Below are 21,272 nucleotides of genomic sequence, written 5' to 3'. Positions count from 1 at the left end.
CTGATCCACATATAATGAATCGATAATGATAGGAAACTGTAAGAGTAGGATCATGTAGGATTATGAATGCGCCATCCGCTGGCTAATTAAAAAAATGGCGCCATATATTTAAACATGTTAGATGTTCGCTTCTATTATTTGCTAATAATTATTAAACGATCCAGAAACAATATCTTTAATTAATATAAGAAAAATGAATATAATCTTTTTCATTTAAAGGTAATGATCATGATTCATATTCATAGATACTATTCTTTAGAATGCAATATTAAGTAAACAAAAAAGATATATTTGCTTCTAATAACTTTAAAACAAATATTTTGGCGTAGGAAATGAATGGACCTAAAAGGAGCAATATACAGTGAGAATTCCCATACTTTTATTCTATCAATCTTTCCAACATTTGTACGAGCTGGATTATTGTCAGTGCTATGAAATATAAAAAATGAAAACGCTGTGAAATATATAAATATACATATCGCTTGTATATACGATTGATCACAAATTAGAGAGAAAAACACAAGAATCACAATAATACTATGTAAGTGTACTATAGATCTGTACATTTATTTTTGCATTTCATAATTTCAAGACGATAATTATAATAAGTAATGGTAATCATAGGTGTTGATGATATGATTATATCCAAACGACAATTGATAATTTCCTATCTAATATTGTACAACTTTTAATAATTTATGGAAATCAGCACAGTTTCGTAACAATTCATAACGCATATGTTCAGCTATATTGCAGGAACTCTTAATGCAACTGGAAAAGGAGAATGAGCCATCAAATTGATAATCCATCACGTTTATCAAATGTCTTACTTTCTCTCTCTCCTTATACAGTCGCGACACACAAGCCGCGAAATAGAAATAAAATATTAAACAATTTCATATTTACTTGCGCATCGAATATTAATGCTTAGACACTAAATATATAGAATGCGCAATCAACACAATATTTTATAGTATAATACAAAATCGCTATTCAATGCGCCATTCTTTTATTAAAATTTCAATGAAAAAGAAAAGATAAAAATTTCTATGAAACATAATCGTTCATTTGTTAAGATATACGCATATCAACCATATCTGGTAAGAAGCATTTGAAAAAGATAAGTTGTTAATGTTATTGCAGACTAATCTCCTGTATAACGTCGGATATTAATAGGAAGACCACTAATTGCAAATCGCGAATGGAACTCGTGCAAATTAACATGACTTGGAGCTAAATAGATATTTGAATGATAGATCCTATGTAACGCCTACGAAATTGAAATACCAAAGAAATCCTTTAACCGTTCATGCTTCTCAAAGAATTGACACATTACAGCAAATAGGAAGACTACAAAAAATTACTAGAACAATTTCCCTTTTGTGAACACAGTTTTTCTTCATTTTTTTTTTTTTATAAGCTCACATACATTACATCCTCATTTCCTCGTTCATATGTGCATACAATAATAAACATGCATACATATCAACACATGCGCACACATAATGTATCCCGATAGATAAAGAAGAAAGAAAAGAAAGTTTTTTGTGATGCTTTGATGTAATAATAACTCAAAACAATGGCATTATCTGCAAGTATTGTACAGTATTAGACGAAGAATAATTCTACGTGAAAATCCTAAACAGAAGATCAATTTATGTTGGCGTAAAATTAGAGATATTTAAACACCTACCATACATCACGCTTTAATATCAAGAATAAGTAAGAGCAGACAACTCGTCACTTGATTTTTTTGTATATATACATATCTTAATGCATAAAACAAAGTAATTATTAGCAGAGTAACTTTATAGCGACAAATTAAACTCGACGATTTCAAATAATACTTCAAATAAGTACATCGTACGAGTTATGAACTTATAACATTAATATGCTAGTCGATCAGCGATTGATCTTTCACGAGTTCAAGAATTGTTACAAGGAATGAGTATATTATTAAGATGGAACTAAATGAAGAAGGAAGAAAAATAATTTCCTCCGCGGAATAATCACCTCCACCATTTGTTTATTCTCACTCATACCTTGCATCACGTAAGACAACGATTATGTTACAAGACGCTCTTTATATACTTACACCATTGAAGATCAAAGTCATTTCTCGTCTCGAACGAAACTCTAAATTGACTAATAAAATATTCTTAAGCAGACAAAAATTCTTTATATATTAGTTCTTTTTTATATACGTTTGACGATGTGTTGTAAGTTGACTTTCGTAGTATTAAAAAGTCGACACCTTTTTCAGTAAAGAAAACAGAGAAAATACGTTTCCAAATCTGAAGTTCTTAATTAACATTCGATCACGTTTCGTAAAATTCCAACGAAGGGTATCGAAATTTTGCCACATCGGAAACCTTGAATATCGACATCACTTCACTATTATATTTCTTGCAAATTTCTTCTCATCACGAGGCATACATCCTATTGATTTCGTGTTGATAACGTTCTTGTACTGCTTTCCTTTTAAGCTTGAATGCAGCTGTTACCAGTCCCATATCAGGTGACCACTGTTCTGCACACAGTTTCACAGCACCAGGTATTTCAAACCTCTGGAGATTGCCTGTATTAAAAATAAAGATTATTTAAATATCATTAAAAAGGTTTGAAAATTGGTACTTAGACAAACAATTATTTTTCAAATATCTACATTTTTTGGCTTGTTCAACCAGCTCCTGTAAAACCGCTTTTTCAATATCAGGATTATCGCACAGTTCCTCTAAATTTTTTCCTGTAATACCTAAGTCATTGGCAATCTGTTCTAAATAGTATTGGTTAGGTACTACTAGTGCCACTGTATAAGATTTATGTGAATCTCCATAAACACAAATATTCTCCACAACAGGACAGGTTTTCAGTTCTGCTTCAACTTTACCCAAAGATACGTATTCACCAAGTTGCAATTTAACTAGATCCTTCTTTCGATCTGTAAAAATGTATATTGACCAAATAAAAAAAGTGCTGAAATATTTTTTCCAAGAAGGCTATAACATGGAGATTAAAACTTAATATAACCTATAATTTTTATGCAACCATCTTCATGAATTTCTCCAATATCGCCGGTTCTGAACCACTGTTTCCCATCTTCATAAAAAAAGTCTTCTTTCGTTTTGTCTGGTAATTTGTAATACCCAGCCGAAACATTTGCACCACCAATTAATATTTCTCCTCTAGGATATGGAGTATCTGTAACTCTGTAACCAGCTTCCTCCCAATTTTCTAGTCGAATATCACAAATAGTAGTTGGTCCTCCTACTCTTCCTGTACTCCTATCATGCTCTTAAAAATGAGAAATCGTATAATCTAATGTATCAAACAAAACATCGTTTAATAAGAAATGAAAAGAAAAAGAAATACATACTGTCCATAACCGTAGCACAAGAAGTTGTTTCTGTAAGGCCATATCCTTGAGTCAATGTGGCACAGAGACACATTTTGACTTGAGTTTGGGTATCTGGAGTCAAAGGAGCACCACCGCAAAGTATAAGTCTAACCTTTCCACCAAGAACCTGTCTTGCAGCTCCAAAAACATATTTATTGCAGGCAGGTGTATCGTAACCACGCTTATACCATTTCAATTTGTATTCATAGGCAAATCTGAAAATGGTCCGACTCAAAGGCCCCGATTTCTTTACCTTTTCATTGATACCTTTACAGATACGGTCCAAAATAAGCTATAAAAGATACAGAAAACCAAAATTATTATATACTAACGTCACAGTATGATATAATACAATTATTGAACCTTACTGGCACGGAAGTTACACAAGTTGGTCGCAGAACCGACGCGTCCCCTTTGGATCCTCTTTGAATCTTACTACTCGAATCGATCATAGTAAGAGGCGAACTATAGCCGATAGGCACACCGCTTAAAAGGCACACACTCTCAGCAAGAAGTTCAAATACATGAGCCAAAGGTAAGAATGCAAGAAACACATCATCCGATTTAATTTCAACGACATCACAGAATGACTTCATCACAGAAATCACATTTGTATGCGACAAGAGCACACCTTTAGGTACTCCGGTCGACCCAGATGTATACATTATGATTGCAGTATCAGAGCTTTTTGGTGATGATAATGATGCTGCAGAACTGTTACCTGTCTGGAGTATATCAGAAAAAGGTAACAGCCTAACATCAGCCTAAAATGTACCAAAATGGTATACAAATTAGTGAAGATTTCTATATAATGTTTTTTATAGTTAAATGCTCTAATTTTAATTCTACAGTACCATAAATACTACATAGAACACCTGCTGAGAAATTTAATATAAATTGAATACTGTTCATTACATTTATTTTTTAATTATTTTACTATAAATCTATTATTTTTAGATTTAGACACATAATACGTATAATATCCAAAGATACATAAAAGAACCAAAGCATACTTTTTATAATATACTCTTTATAATATTTAGTGAATGAAACATATCTCTGCTACAGTTTAATTTCTTCAATTATTTCTCTGTAATTAATTATATTCACAAAAATATGAATTTACATGAATATCCATAATTTACTTATAATGTAAAATAATATACAAGGTAAAATTTGGTATAGTTCTTCAATAAATATAACCAGTAAGTGTCCTAATATTTATGGCCGGTAGTCTGGATCAAGGTACTCACCTTGTAACCCTTTGTATCAGTAGGTACCAGTTGATCTTCCATATAAATAATTGTTTTAACATTAGGTAACACATTAAGGAGCCGTTTGAATTTTGGTAACAGGTTATGGCTAGTAATCACGGTATTGACTTCCGTTTCATTGATTCCATGAGCAATAGCTTCCTCGCCTAACGTCGCATAAATAGTAACTACAGTCATGTTCTGTTTAAAACAACCATAGGCGGCTATCATCCATTCCTCCCTAGTCTCGGCAAAGATCACGATGTTCTTATGCATCGTAAGATTATATTCTTTTAAGCCTCGACCAAAGGATGTTGTCAGCCTGTCCATATCATTATAGTTTTTCCATTTGTACTCTCCCATTTTATACTGTAACAGAATAATTAGTAATCAGTTTTTTCTCATGTAAATTGTAATTAAGTTGAATTGTAATTAGTGTAATTGTAATTGTATTAAGTTGAATTCATCCATATTATTCATTCATATGCACGTAATATATAGCCTGTATCACAAACTCTGCCCACCTGAGATACCGTCGTTGCTTTAAATAATACGCGAAAATATTATTAACGAAAGCTGTAGAATTCAAAGTATTACATAACACGGTAACAATGGTTTCTCGACAGGTGGATGCATAGAGGAGATATAGAGATTAACTTTGTTTTTTTTAAACAGAACGTCCTATTTTTTATGGTTGATTGCGACAGAATAGCTGATTCTGAGTATAAAAGTACTAACACATATTTATCCTGAAACTTACCGTTTCTGAGATATTTGACTTTGTTCATCTTAGTATTTTATGTTACGAAACATGTTGAAAGATACGCCTAGCACTTCGAATGTAAACAAAGATGTCAAAAGCATACTACTGATGATGTCAACTGTTATTTTGACCCTACTACTTGTTTACATTCGAAGTACTACGCACATATCTACGCACACTATGACACACTGTATATTGACTAAGGAACCTCTAAGTATTCTTTTCTTCTTCGATTCTGTTCTTTTAATCAAATCATATGTATTATGATTTTAATTACAACAAAACAATCGCTTCTTACTCTACCTTTTTGAATATTCTACCATTGGATTGAACCTCGTCCTCCTCCGCAAGTATCTCTCTCGTACCAACGCATTTTTTTTCGCCGTGCTTTTTAGTGATCCATCCCATCACTTTCTCGAGCGTATCGATGTTTTCACGTTCAAGGGTAATGTGCATCTCCCTCGGCGGATCAACACTCCTATACGTAATACTTTGTTCATCCTTTGTAATGGGCCGAGCCTTGATCCTTCGTGAAGCCTTCCTTTTCTCCCAAGGTCGTTGGAGCACGAGGTATACCGGGAACGTCAGCAGATCGTACAGGTACGAAATCGCCTTGATCGCGTTGACTGCGCTGATAACCCAAAAGCTTTCCATCTCCCTACACAGGAAAACGCAATGTTACGAAATATGCATCTCGTTCTTCTTGTATGTTAGTGCCTTACGAAATCGTTTACTAATTAAAAGCTTATTGTATAAGCAGCGTTCTTTTAAAAAAAGCTTCGTTATCAATGCAGACCGATAATCTAAAGAAATTTTTGTTTCGCGACTAATGTCAAATTGTTCCTGTTATTTTAAATCTGAAATAATAACGATCTATTATTGTTTGTGTAATAATGATTTCGGATGTTAGTATGATAAGATGCACGGAATAAAGAACGATTTGCAAAGTGCAGGTTTGGTATTATATGATATTAATGCAACTATCGCTATGTACAGGGATTTTCATTAGGGACGTAAAAGAGTTTATGATAATTTAGAAATAATTTTGAATTCAAAATATCAGTATAAGTACGTCTAAAGACATTTAAAGATTATCGTACCAATTTTAATTAATGAAATTTCCTGTATAGAGAAATGTCATTATCAAGGCTACAGAACACTGCATTATCTGCATTGCAGGGAATGGAGTCAGTGTCAATATTAGTACTAAAGAGCATACCATTAATATCTGGATATGTATAACACGTCATTATTCGATATCAGCATCAGTCATATACCAATGAAAGTAGTAATATATTACTATAGCAATTCTATGTAATACACTACGCAGAAGTAATTGCATTACAAATTAAATATCGTAAAGGCTTCCCAGAAAAATATTAACATGCCTAATATTCTACACATTATTTAAAAAAAGAGGTACAGTACGACGAGTCATAAAAATGTACATATATATATCTAATCTGAAACAGTTCCGTATCAAGCTCATAATTTTAGCAAAAACTCATTCTTCGCATTCATACATCAAGCTTAACGTTTTTTTCAAGGCTAAATCATTCATACGCATTACATTTAAAAAGAAAAACAAGAAGAAGTAGCTTTGAACCAAAGCATAACAAACAAAATTAGGGATTATTCAGATATCCGATTAATTATTTAACCGTCAGCTGATAAAATGATAAATTGAAAACGAAATAACGCGCCGTTTCTAACACTCGAACTTTAGACTAATTATCTAACCAATGTTTACTTTACCAGTCGAAGATTCATGGCTCCGATACGACCGCCGATCTAACAAACACCCCGATGAATCTCCCCAATGTGAATAGATCGAGCTACTTCATTCTTCCCTCTTAACTTGTTTTTAACAATAATCAAAGAACGCGGAGAGCTGTCTGTTTTTATCTTTTTTTTTTAATCCCTCCTTTTTTTTGTTAAGCGTATATATTAATTCTTTGATAACCTTGCAAACGATCAAACGACCTTAAAACATAGATAAAAACAGAGTCTGCCGGTCCCAAAACATGCATCGTATAAAAATAGTACGCGTAGTTGCGCGATCGCGTGATGTTGAAAATTAAAAGAAAAACTTAACGGCGCCGTGTAATAAAGGTGTGCTTTGATGGGTTTGTTTTCAATCACTGAATGAATAGCAGAAAGGGAATAAACGAAAAGGAGTATAAAAACAAAAAATGAATTTGGTAAAGGAGACAGTAGTTATTCATATAAAATCACAAATGTTATAAGAAAGGTATACAAAAAAGAAAGGTATACAGCAAAAATGTAGAAAGACAAGAATCGTAAAATACAAATATTTCTTGAAGCTTTGTACAGTTTATTTTGCTCTAAAAGTGTTACATTACCGGCTGCTACAAATATAGATTTGGTAGCGACGTTCCTGAGATACCTGGAATTGCTTGAATATACATACGTGCATAAAAAGTTGTGGTCACGGTATTGAGGGTGTAGTGAAGTACACGTATATACGTGGCATGATATGAAACACGTGTCAAGCTATTAAAGATAAAAAAATAATCCATTTTCTTAATATATATGTACAATGCACACGGCTATGTAAATACAAGTTACACGTTCTGGACAAGGAATACATGCCTACTGAATTGAAATTATATATTACATATATTATATATTGAATTGAAATTCGAATTCGTTTACCACACGTGTGAATGTGTATTTATATACACGTGAAATAGAAGCTTAAAATGCAAATCTAGATTTAACAACTTGAGAACAGATGTGCAAATTGATACAAACTTGTCAACTTACGTATTAGCAAGATTACAGTCAAAGTGAACATAATCAATTGTACTAAAGGTGTCCATTTCTTGTGTATGTAAATACACGTGTACACATGTGGTAAATAAATCTGAATTTCAACCTGTTGAACTTTCAAGAAATTTCCATTTTTTCTTATTACGTACTTCCCTTTTATCTCCGTATATCAGGAAGACAAAACACTGTGACGATGTTGATAACTGCATTTTCGCCATTTTTATCTTATGACTGCATTATTATACGTGTTTCACCACTTAGAGTATTTCGTTTAAACGATTATTCAAATGAAAAAAGAAGAAACATTGTGCGTTCTTCGTTGAAAAGACGAAGAAGGAAAAGGGAAGAAGTTGTAGCTTGAAATTGCAACAGCATACACATTCATATCATAGTACTACAAAAAAATTAAAGCACCTAAAATCATTCAATCGTTGCTCATAACGTTTCGTACCGCCTCAAAACGATAGAATGCGCCACGCGACACCCTATGTCTACCAATAGACACAAATACAATTAAAGACATGGCGTGACTACAGTCTGGCGACAACGTACTTCTACACGTCCAACGTGCATGTGATTCGAATATCTTCACGGACTTTGAACGTCGTTAGCTCGTGCCAGATGCGGCTACCAACTACTCGCATTGTCTTTTCATTATTTGAGATTCCAAACGAAGGGCAATTCACTTTTCATGCAACCTACTACTATTTAGCTGCAAAGATACAGTGGGAACACGATACACGAAAACATGTTAAAGATCAAGGCCGGTTACGCATAGTCTCCGAATTCAATACAAATAGTGGAATGACTAAACGAGAATAATTACATGGTTCGCTTGCTGAGATAAACCGCACGCATTTGCAATCGTTCATGTTTCCTCGTTAAAATGAATTAATTGTAATAATGTCCGATAATTGATTTCTACGTGTTAATAATCTATTGTAAATGAAATTTAAATATAGATTCCAACAATTAATATATATACATATATCATAGAGGTTCATGCGGCTGTGAATAAACAATTAAAAAATAGCAGATTTGATTGTTAAAAATTAGTATGTATCATTCTTTCTGCGTGTCTATACAAAGAATATATTTTATTACTTCGAAATGAAAAAAATTAAGAAATAATAGAAGAGAGCCGGGAATAGAGATGGCGCGAAGGAACAATAACATGTAACAAATAAGACTATTATTCAAATACGAATTATGTATGAGATGTAGTTATGCAATGAGAAATACATACCTGTTTCCATTAATGATATGTACTCATTTGCAAACTTCTTATTTACTTTACGACATTAACAATACTTTACGATATTAACAAATTTACTTACCATTAACTGTAATCTAAAAAAACGGCGACGCTATGAATCTTTCAGTTGATTGATAAATGCACGTACAATTATAATTGCAAACGTTTGAATAAAATATAACACTTCATTTTTTTCTATACATTATTTTCTATACATGGTATTCCAGCCAGCATAGGAGAGAAAGAAACAACTTGTTGCAATGTTTCGTTAAAAAATAGAAAAATCGATAGTTATCGTAAGTTGATAATCATAAAATGCAATTTGATTATGAATCAGCACGTGGACAAATCAAGGGTCCTCGTTCTGTAAGTAATTTGTAACACGAAATCTAAATTACTGTAGAAAGAAACTTATCATTTTTTTATATGATAAAGATTTATCAGCTTGACAAATTACAAGGAAACATAAATCATATAATTCATACAAAGACTGGATGAATGTACAATTATGTAACGACTTCTTTAAGATATAGATTGTGACTTAATAGATAAATGCAATACAAGAGATTGTGAAATTACACGTTGTATTCAGCCTCAAGCAAAAGAACGTTAACAATTGCTATTTGGAAACTTGGAATAGGGACTAATTTCTTAGAAAGATAGAAGTAATCATCAAAATTTTTCTGTACTGATTAGTCATTGAAGGAAGAGGCTAGTAAAGTAAAATAGTATAGTTCACAATCAAATATTCCTGAATTATAGATAAGAATACAGAAGGAATAATTCGGAATCGTTATCCGTAATTTAATAACAAACAAATTACGCAGATAAAAACACATTGATACAGATAGAATTGAAGTGCCTCTTACATTTTATTCGCTTCATTACAATTTATAATTATCATTCGATTGTTTACCAATCCACTGAAAAGTTCTCGTTTTTTGTAACATCAGCAATGTGCAGCGTATTATATACTTTTACCCCTCACTATACTGACACAAACATGCTGATAAATATCATCGAATTGACATAAATAGGAGGTAGAAAGAAGCAAAACTTTATGACACTGAACTAACTTATTAACACTAGATTTTTACATCACACTACATCAGATCTATTCCAATTCTATACCATAATGTTCTTCGAAAGAGCGTGATTATAAATCTGCAGGCAAAATACACGTACATGCGTAGCTAAAAATATTCGTAATAGCATAAAAAAAAAAGAGCGTGGTGATTTTGTCTTTTTCTTTTCTATAATTATTGCGACTCACGGTTTTTCGTCCACGATCATGATGGATCACTATCTGGTCGCCTTTATACCCAACAGATAGATATCAGTACCTCCTGTACTTTAATGGAAGTTGATTTGATGCGGATTAATGACACTGCAATAAAAACCGTTGGCACAAATGATGTGGTTAATGATATTTTAGGATGCACATGTCCTACTACTGTACCCGAGCATCATCAAAATCGTTCTCGACATAAATACCGATTCTCCTTGTTTTAAGTCAACAGGACTATTTTCTTGTACTTATCGAGTGATATGCGCTTATAAATAGAGCAACGGAGCCGTAACAAGGCAGATGAACTATGCACTTGAAACCGAACGCTGATAATAATTCTTATCAGCATAACGCCGAACGATCGTAATTTATTATTTAATTAAATTGTATCGAAATGTAGACTGCTTATACTCTTGAATTAAAGAAACATCGAGGTCAGATAATTACAATAATTGAATATAAATAGAATGTACATACACATCCTCCTTCTCCTATACAGCCGATGTATCTTTCATGGAAGCAAAAAGATACGGTATCTAGCACAAACAACAACACCTATTCATAGTAATTGATAATGGAAAATTACATCAATTCCATTTCTCCAATTTTCTCTTAATGTTGAACAATGCCTATTGAAAGAACGGAGATTGTTTTGCATTTTTTTAAAATGCCTATTGTGTCTATAGTTTCCAATACTTCTCGACTGTAGGTTGAACTTTTCTTTGGTTTCTAGAAGTCTCGCAAGTAAGAATCTGTTTCTGCGAATACTAATTTAATAATATATTCAGTTATAAAATCGAGTATAAAATTACTCGAGTATAAAATTATGAAAATGAAATTATATTACACATTGAGAAATAAATGGCAAATGGAAACTAAAGAATATAACGAAAGAATTTGTTTATTTTAAATACTCGATGCACTTGCATTATGGATACCCTATATTGGCTATGAAAGACTATTAAGATGACATTGAATTCACTTGAAGTCTTACACAGTCTGTTAACTGTGGAGCAAGTAATTTGGTTAAGTGCACTTTACTATACACGTACTGCCACGCGCCGATTTATAACGAAAATGTATGTCACAAAAATTGAAACATTATCAACGTTGACGTGTCAAATTGTGAAGCCTCACGAAATTAAAGTAACTCCTATCGAAATAGCAATGGCTCATTTAATATAGTCTGAGGGACTATGTCCTATAACGTTTAATTTTTATACTTGATATTAAAGATTATAGATTGTCCACTCTTCTCTCTATTTTTGTTACGTAATCAATGTAAATCTATGAATATTTTTTATGACTACGATAGAATATATTAACTTTTTCATTCAATAACATAATTATCATTCTTTAATATTCCTTTTTAACACAACATAAAGTGTACATAATATATTTAACATAAAATATAAACATAAAATAAATTGACTTAGATAAACAGAATTCACTTGCTTTTTAATACGTAAGAGGATGACTTGAAAAAAGTGGTGTTGAGATAATCAGTATAACAACGATGCTAAAGGACAAACTACAGATAAGTCAGAAAGTCTTTTGAAAATAGACAATGGGGTCACTGAGCGACCAAGCTGCTGCGTCATATATGTATATGTACACGTATGTATATGTATTTAAGTAACCCAACTTCAACCTTGACCAATACTGTAGAGTATGAGCTAGATATTCAATCATTTCAGTAATTCAGATTTTTCTCCTATGTATCTTCACTCGCAACGAAGAATTCCTTTTTATCGACTTATATAAGTAAAAATTGTTGTAATCAGATCTCATCTGTGTATGTTGAACAATTAATTTGAGGATTATTTTAAAACACTAATTTCTAATAGGATAAGTCACTCGAACAACAATTAATGCCAATTATGTCAATAGATCGATAGATTTAAGTCGTAATAAATTAGATCTCGACGATAATTCTAGTAATGGCTATTGACCAAGGGGTATTAGTAACTGATTACTGTTAAAATGCAATAATACTATATTATATAGCTACATTATATACATTATATACTATAGCTAATACTAATATTAGAAACTATGTAATACCATAATGTATGCTATTAAAATGCAATGAAAATACAATTAAAATAAAATAGAAATTCATTACTCATATGCCTTGTGTAATATAAACGTATTTTAATTGTTTTAAAACAACCAAACGATCAATCTTTGAATATTCTTGTTATCGTTTACTAAATGCAAACTTATTGTTTCCTGCTTTTACAACAATTGCTATTTACAAGTCAATTTTCATCAATTAAATTATTAACATATTTTTTTGTAATATTTAAAAATAAGAAGACATTACTATGCAATTAGAAGAATTAATTTCGCATCATTTTTTCATTCTTAAGCCAATTATATAATTATTCTCAATGCCAATTATATTCCATACATTAGTAGCTATATTATTATTATCATCGTCGAAGATTAAGTTATATAGAAACGTTAATGTAGCCTTGAAAACGGGTTTATCTTAAAAAAAAGGGGCTTTAATATCGTGGACTCAACATAATACTGTAATCTTCTACTAAAAACTTGAAGCCTGGATTAAACCGTTCTATAATGAATTTTCTTAGAAAGCGATAAGTATAACGTATTAATAATACATAAAATTAGCTAAAAACAATGCATATAAATATATCACTGTATAGTGTATATAACTTTGCATTGATTTGCGAAAATGCAAGAAATATTTTATAATATTTAAAAGCAGTATTACACATGTCAAAGAATCGAAAGGATATGCATAACTTCATAACATAATAATTTCTTTGAATTTCCATTCATGGCCAAGATATTTGAAAAAGGGAAACAAATCCAATAATGAAAATTAATGAGAATAGATGCAAGTGAAACATTTACGTAACGTTGTACCGTAATAGCTGTCAACCTTCAGTAATGATTTAATACGTAATATATAACAGAAAATTGAACCAAAAATTAATGAAAACCTACTAAGGAATATTCTAAATAAACCATTTATCTTAACTTAATACAGCACACGGGCTATTCGAAAAATCTATGTTTACCGTTTCAACTCTCGAAATTGAGTTGCTAACACCTCCTAAAAATTCAAAGTGATGTAATATTTCCTCTTGCAATAGTAAATATTCTTCCAAATTACACACAGATGAAGTCTCTGTTTCACAGAACCACCTATCCTAACTTTACGCTAAACAATATTCTAGTAAGACTAATAGCACGTACAACTAGTTTTGATTCGAAATTAAAGCCAAACGAAGGCATACACGATAGCTGGATTTCGACTGTAATTAAAACTTCTCACATAAATTTTAATGCTCCAATTCTCTCTCTATCTCTCTCTCTCTCTCTCCCTCTCCCTCCCACTTTTTCTCTAACAGTCTCTGCATCGAAAAATCTTGCTCCTCGTTAAAAGTACGTAACATAACAGAAAATTGATTTGTAAAATAGAACTAGAGCTAGAAGCAGATATAGCGTTGTTCCAACTTGCCAATTACAATTTTACCAGGAAAGATAAAATCACGCGTCCACGAATCATGCACGTGAAGATTCAAATTGGATCGTTCCTATTGGTCAGCTTCCTGTCTGGGAAGCGTTCGTATATGTCCCTTGATCGCTTACGAGGCACAAATCGGCTCGATCGTTCGAAGCTCTAATGGCTGGCATCCTCTAATATTAGGTCAAATTATGTAAACGAGCAAGAAACGGATTTCTATAGAGCGCCATGTTCAGTTAATTTATTAACGAAACACGGGAACTGTCACATTTCACGTGATGTTTCAACATACTTTCAACCGAAATTATTTTATTAATGACTTGGACTTAGGAACTAAACGCAATACTATAGTTCAATACGTGATACCGTCGTCAATAACATTTAAGAAGGTAATAGGTTTTATATTATTACATTGAATTGTGTGTGACGTTCATTTTGTAGTAATAGAACAAAATGGAACATAAATAATTTAAGAAAATAATATAAGACAAAAAATGTTGTTCATCTATTATTTCCTTATGAAACGAAACGAGCTTTTGGGACAATCTAATATAAGGTCATTCTGAAAGGAAATACCAAACGATTCGATAAATTATTTCTGATTGTATACGGATCAGTTTCATGTATATAGTTTCATAACAATCGCAGAGGAAAAAACACGAACAAGCCGATTCGAACACAATGGGATGTAATGATAAGGATAGTAGTAGAACTTTGTATACATTTTTTGTTTCCACTTGGCATCGTTATAGCAGTATGTTTCGATCCTTTATTCCACTGGATATTGACAGGCTTCTGAATCGTTTATGCCAAGGCCTGACCACTGAACTATGTATCGTATTACAAAGATACAACCAGAGATCGCGACTTTTGAATGTGTATTTAAGATAAACGTGGACACATGTACGTGACAAGTGGTTGGTAACTGGTGGTACCAACTGGTGGTAGAAGTCGAAAATATAGAATAAAAATTTTTCGTTTGAGGCTTTGTTTTCAAGAAAATCGACTTTAATTTTTGCTCGGTACGCGTGCACTTTATCACGTCTCGTTATAATCTCACTGTAGATCGTTGTCTCGATGGAAAAATTAAAAAAAAAATTTTATTCTATATTTTCGACTTCTTTTTTCGCGTAGAATCACCCCCTTTCCGCTTGTACCACCAGTTATCAACCACCCTGTATATTGAGGAATTGAAGATCCGCGTTCTCACGGTTATTGAACTCAACACGCTGGAAAATATTTTTTTTTTATCATATATTATATGTAAAAAATATTATCACCTGTAAAGGGACGCGTTTATTGTTAGAAATTGTACAGACATTTTAGTCTTCTTACATCGAAACAGAAAATTAATTTCATTGAATAATAAAACCTTATTGACGCCTATTCCAAAATTGAGTGTTATTGTAAGTTTAATTGCTCAGAATGATCTTGATAAAATATTAATTAATATACCACTTTTTTTCTTTTTTCCAAATCGCTTAATATCTCGTAAATCTCTCGAATATCTAGTAAACAACATTTCTATAGTCGAAACATTTGTATTTACATTACTGGTTTGAACAGGTTCAAGATTTCCTTATCTCCGAGAGTTACGAAGTTATTTAGAAATGGAACTTTACATTTGACTGCTCAATATTAAAAAATTCGTCGTTTTCTTTCCCTACTTTTTCACTATTTTCAATTTCGATGCGAACTACACGCCGCGTAACAAAATCCATGAATGGAAATACAGAAGAAAATGGAAAACTACAATCGTCGCTCAATTATGCATAATAACCTGAAATTATCATAGACACAAGCTACTTACGACTGTACAGCTTGTTTTTTGTTAAGGTTTTATCTCGTAATAGAGAGAGAGAGAGAGAGAGGAAATACGTGGATGAATGTATAATAGAAAATATATTTAAGCAAGTTGAAGTATAAGTACAATGTGTATGCTAATCCACATCCGCACGCTGGCAACGTTGCTTTACGAAAGAGCTTCGAAGCCATGGGTCTATGGTTATTTCTACAAATACACCTGTCTGTACCCCGCTACATCATCCGTGCAAGACATGTTCCTAGAAAACTATGAGGCTGAGAGGCCCTTCAAAATGATTTAATGCTAAACAATAGTCAATGGCTTTGGGAACTAAGAAAACTAAACTTTAGAAAAGATGTGGAGTTTTCCTTGAAGCGAGGCCCACTTCAACATTTTCAAATAAACGTAGATAAACAGAGAAGCCGCATATTATATGTATGTCGTTAATATATAAGAGATAATTCAATTAATTCCATACAACGAATTAAGATAAGTGTAATTTTATTCTCGGCGGAAAACTTTTTTTCCAAGTTTATAAAACCTTCAACAAAACATAAACTGATAAAAACTGCGAAAGCTATTTTAATTAATATAATGTTAATAATCTATCGTTTTTATTTGTGGATTAATGATATTTGTTATTCATGAACTGGTAATTCTTCTTTAGATACCTTCTGTACATATAAAAAGTGGACAAAATGACTACAGAATAAACCACTTTATCATGTTCATTTCCATCTTACGCGGACTTTCAGTTTTCTGATACCGCTATCTTTGAAGATATCTACAACAAATTGTATATACGTACGTCGAATATTACGGGCTGCGGGTAAAGCCAGTTTCTCTCATGATAATAAAACCCCTTTCCAACGAAGCACGTATAAATTTCGTCAACTAGATATTTAAATAAATAAAGGTTCGAACTTATCAGACAGCGAAGAAGAAATGATAAGAATTATCAAGCTTCATATCATGAAGGGTACAATAGGAATGAACTGATGTCTGGTGCAACATAAATCAGTTACAAAACTGTCAAATCTGATATATTGTAGGAAAGATAACAGAAGTTTTCGACGTCGAATTTTATATTAATTGAATCTAGTCATCAATTAAGAAAGAAAAAAGATGCAAAATGTAATACGATAAATATTGTAACTACACAAAATCCCATCTATATAAAAAGCTAGATTTAACAGAAACTAAAAAACGATTGTCCTACGATTTACGAGAATCAAATTTATCGATACACTCGCGATATGTAGTATGTGTGGAAGAAGCGTTAGAACAAATGAACCATAATGCGAAGCCCCGAGATAAAGAGTCTCACGACATTGAACGTCACGTCGAACCCTGCATTACTCATGTTATGCTTAAGTTATGCCAAGGTGAATACGGGGTTACCCTATATCTATCACACATTCACATGTTATATTTATTATGGCACGCTATTGAAAGTATTTGATGATAGGTAAGCATTACTTTAAAGTCACGCAGTTATATAAAGAAAAAAAAAAAGGAATGAAAAAACGTAGTTATGTATGTAACACATGATGTATAATAATTGATGCAATGGCAATACACGGTTGATAAGTTTAATTACAAGTACCTGTAATTGGACGTGGACGAAACGTATAATAGCCTGATGTATATCATAATTAATACATATTAGCGTTACAAATTATGAGGAAACAGTTATTGAATAATGCATACATAAGGTGCGGCGATCGATACTTTGGAATGATAGATAAATCATGTATGCGGGTAGAGCGGGACAGGGTGAGAACTTCTCATTCTTGTAGGGTCCCGAAGGATGGCCTTGCGCCGCCTTAGGTGGTCATAAAGGTCGTCACGCCGAGGAGGTTCTGGGTCCTCCTCGGACTTACACGACGGCCCAGGGGATAGCGTTGAGAGGGGTGGTCCCTGTCACTGCCCAAACCTGACCTGAGGAATGGGTCCCTCAAAATGGGAGAGGACGCGGGAGTGCTCCGGCAGCAATTCGAAAAAGGTCCCGGAGCATTTCTATCAAGGGTCAAGTAGGTAAGTCCGACACTATCTAGCTGCTTCCGAGAAGAACGGCGGGGTATCCATGAGGATTTCCCCACATATAAAAAAGAAAAAAGATAAATCATGTGTATATATTATATATATATATATATATATATATATATATATATATATATATATATATATAATATGTAGTGTAACAGCAAGTCACCAAATAGTCATTAATTAAAGATCAACACTGAGAATAAATTGAGCAGAATAATTGTACATCGACAGATACATCAAGTTATAGAAGGAAACCTATACATAGAACAGCACGATCATCGATAAAATGCATCAACTTAATGGACGTATGCGCTAACATTTCATACTGCACGTTCCTATAATTAATTTATTGCAGTAATCAGTGAGAAAACAACCTGCTGCGTCACTGTATCACTTGCTTTTGTCTACATTGGTATATAACGTTGTGCAGCTCTTACTTGACAAAGTATCAGGTGATACTGGGTGCCGCCATGTGCGACGCGAAGATAGCAATAGGTAGTAATTTTTCTCAGAACAAAAGAAGGAAACAAATCAGAGCGATAATAATATTCTAGTTAAAATCTCATTCAACATCAGCTATATAAATTAAAAATTGTGTACCCATCGTTCGAACAATAATCATTCGATCAAATCGCAAAAGGATAAGAATACTTTCATTTTGCTATAGACACAATAAACTCTTAAACATTTATTACATATTCCTCCATTCCAAGAAAGGAAAAGACAATAAAAAATTGTATGTATGAAATTGAAACGAAAAATGAAGAAATCTTTTAACACTAGAAAAATGCAACTGAACCTGAAAATTTTACTTACGTTTAAAAAAGTTACGAAAGAATAATAAACGATGTAAACGTCATTTAATTGGTGGTAGCTTTTTTCCCTATTCTTAGTCACGGTAGTACACGCAGCGTATAATAGTATACATTAATTGAACGTCAATAAGACACATTCAAAATGCAATTTTATATGTATTTCAAATATTTGTACATAATACAAGATGCGTGTGCGCATGTGACTTCTAGTACCTGTTCATTCACCGATAGTTCTTGATCAGTAGCCGCGAACAATTTGACCGTGAATTCGATATCTAACTGAAAGATCGATTACTTCTTTGTGGAATGCCGCAACCATGACAATATTCACACGATAGGATAAACGAAAGAAAAATGTTACCGACCAATCTGTAGTTACAGCAAGCAGTACCATTCCGGAAGTTTGAATCGAGAGTAATTCAAAGTCATTTCAACTAAACCATCGCGTGTTAATTGTATATCATATCGATTTATATCAAGTCTATTTTACGATTGATTCACATGTTTTTTCATATAAACGGGAGAACATTTTCAACATAAAGCAGAAAATTATATCACGTGAATTTAATTTCAAAATTTTGATTGACTTGAATATTAGTAATAATATTCGTCTACGAGATATGAAGCAAGTTCATTGCTTACCTTTCTATACACTACACTACGAATATCTTAACTTTCCGATCTCGTGACTTCTTCTCAACGAGTTCGACGATTCTTGTCGACTAACAGTCTGTTTTCCCACTGCGATCAAAAGAGGAAATTATCACTATACGCCATACGCGATCCAAGGGTTGAGAATGGTGTGGGTGTATGGGTATGCGTATAAGTAATATCTGTACGTACAGTAGATATACATATATAGGTAAAAGAAGAGGGACAAGGAAAGGACACGAGGGACAGTCGATCTACGATATGACGTACTACTCCGTGTAGCGGTCGACGACGAACTGAATTCGAATCACGATTAACGTGAGGACTGAGAAGTTACGTGAGATAGAATTTTCTGGTGATCTTTGATCTTTGATCGTTGTCTTTCATGAGAGCGAAATATAATTTTGTATCTTGATATCGACTAACACTGCCAGGGGGTAAACGAAACCGACATGTGACGACAAGACAGCTGTTCGACAGATCGCTTGCAGTCTACAATCTACGTACCAACAGACGCTTTTATGTTACGTCGGGAAGGAAATCGGTTTTTATCGCGGAGAATTTTGATGCAAACCTAAAAATGCTCTGGGTACTTATATTTCAAGCACACTTCAAATTATGTATTTTGTTATTCTTACATTCGTCACGATAATCGATCGTGGAGATCGAACTCCTTCGAATCTTCACTCGGTGTAAAAAATTATCTCCAATAACTCGTTGAATACTTGATAAGATAAACCAAGAACGCCTTAACACCACGTGCTTCTATACTATGAACTTGGTACTATTCACCGTTGATCCTATACTTGTGATAATGTATAACGCGCACACGAGCGTTTAGCTCAGTATTCGCGCGAATAATACTCGAATCTTAACATTTCTTCTGTATGTATGACACACTACTCCTTGTTGTACACATGTCAAATTTTTAACCTATCATACGTTGAGGTTTCACGAATACTGCGTATTTTCGGCAAAACTGAACGTTCCCTACTCTCTCTCGCACGTACTAACGCCAGCGCAGAACACCGACCACTCTATACATGCTCGATCCAATAGCGGCCATCTTGATATTCGTAAGCTCGAAACCAAAAAGGTCGATGAAAAAAGTATAGAACAAATTACTTTACACACACCAAGTTCTAGATAATTTTGAAGAATATTAGAAATTACGAATGAAAAGAAGAATTCGCTTTATTTCTAATAGAACTTTCTAAAAAACATTGTTGTAGTTTGAATACATTGTTCATTTGAAATCTCCCGCCAATTTTTTAACATAGCGAACAGTTTATACTCGGAGATTTTGCCCGTTTAGTCTCGTAAATTTTGTTAACATGACACAACGAACATAATAATCGTTAAGATTTATATAATTATCCATATATAATACGGATTCACATCGCATAAATTAATTTATGCGCATGTGAAGACTCAAGGATTTGACTCACAAGCCGCGACGGTTTTGCTTTTCGATATAGATAGCCGGCCTACACCCGAACCAATCACAAGCAGAGTTTCAATGGGCGGGGATGTGGCGTGATCCACGATGACGTCATGGTAGTCCGCAATCGATAACTACTCGACGTTTTAGCAAACCCCTTCTAACCCTGGCCTGTTACTCTAGTACTATACGATCAATGTTCAGCTTCAATGCACCACACAACTCTTACGGTATGATCGTGCATTCTTCACCTCGATAAAATGG

At 33.0% G+C, this 21,272-nt stretch overlaps 1 protein-coding gene across 4 annotated transcripts; it reads right to left on the bottom strand.

The window, feature by feature from the left end:
• Positions 1–357: 357 nt before the first annotated feature.
• Positions 358–20,618, bottom strand: LOC117230337 (long-chain-fatty-acid--CoA ligase 3). Of its 4 annotated transcripts, none has more exons than XM_033487653.1 (9): positions 20,206–20,607; positions 10,735–10,848; positions 5,717–6,071; positions 4,651–5,019; positions 3,766–4,161; positions 3,377–3,689; positions 3,031–3,294; positions 2,666–2,941; positions 358–2,578 (listed from the first exon to the last, which is right to left on the bottom strand). In XM_033487653.1, the coding sequence occupies exons 2-9, from the start codon at positions 10,752–10,754 to the stop codon at positions 2,424–2,426; spliced, it is 2,148 nt and encodes a 715-aa protein (XP_033343544.1). In that variant the 5' UTR covers positions 10,755–10,848; positions 20,206–20,607; the 3' UTR covers positions 358–2,423. The 4 variants fall into 4 exon arrangements, with proteins under 4 accessions (XP_033343544.1, XP_033343545.1, XP_033343546.1 ...); XM_033487654.1 differs by lacking the exon at positions 20,206–20,607 and adding an exon at positions 19,559–19,859; XM_033487655.1 differs by lacking the exon at positions 10,735–10,848 and having other exon boundaries at positions 20,206–20,618.
• Positions 20,619–21,272: the final 654 nt, after the last annotated feature.

The sequence above is a fragment of the Bombus vosnesenskii genome, unplaced genomic scaffold (genome assembly GCF_011952255.1).
Source record: "Bombus vosnesenskii isolate JDL3184/JDL3185 unplaced genomic scaffold, Bvos_JDL3184-5_v1.1 scf7180000013266, whole genome shotgun sequence".
NCBI classification, from domain to species: Eukaryota; Metazoa; Arthropoda; class Insecta; order Hymenoptera; family Apidae; genus Bombus; species Bombus vosnesenskii.
The sequence above is the reverse complement of the archived record's forward strand: the minus strand, read 5'-3'. Positions and strand labels throughout refer to the sequence as shown.

What these genes read in the sequence shown, in the direction of transcription:
- LOC117230337 (XM_033487653.1), bottom strand. Translation starts at nt 10,754, where the DNA reads ATGATCGTGGACGAAAAACC. An exon ending in TTGTGCTACGGTTATGGACA is followed by an intron (nt 3,295 to 3,376) that starts GTATGTATTTCT and finishes CTCATTTTTAAG; the next exon opens with AGCATGATAGGAGTACAGGA. An exon ending in TGGTTGCATAAAAATTATAG is followed by an intron (nt 2,942 to 3,030) that starts GTTATATTAAGT and finishes ACATTTTTACAG; the next exon opens with ATCGAAAGAAGGATCTAGTT.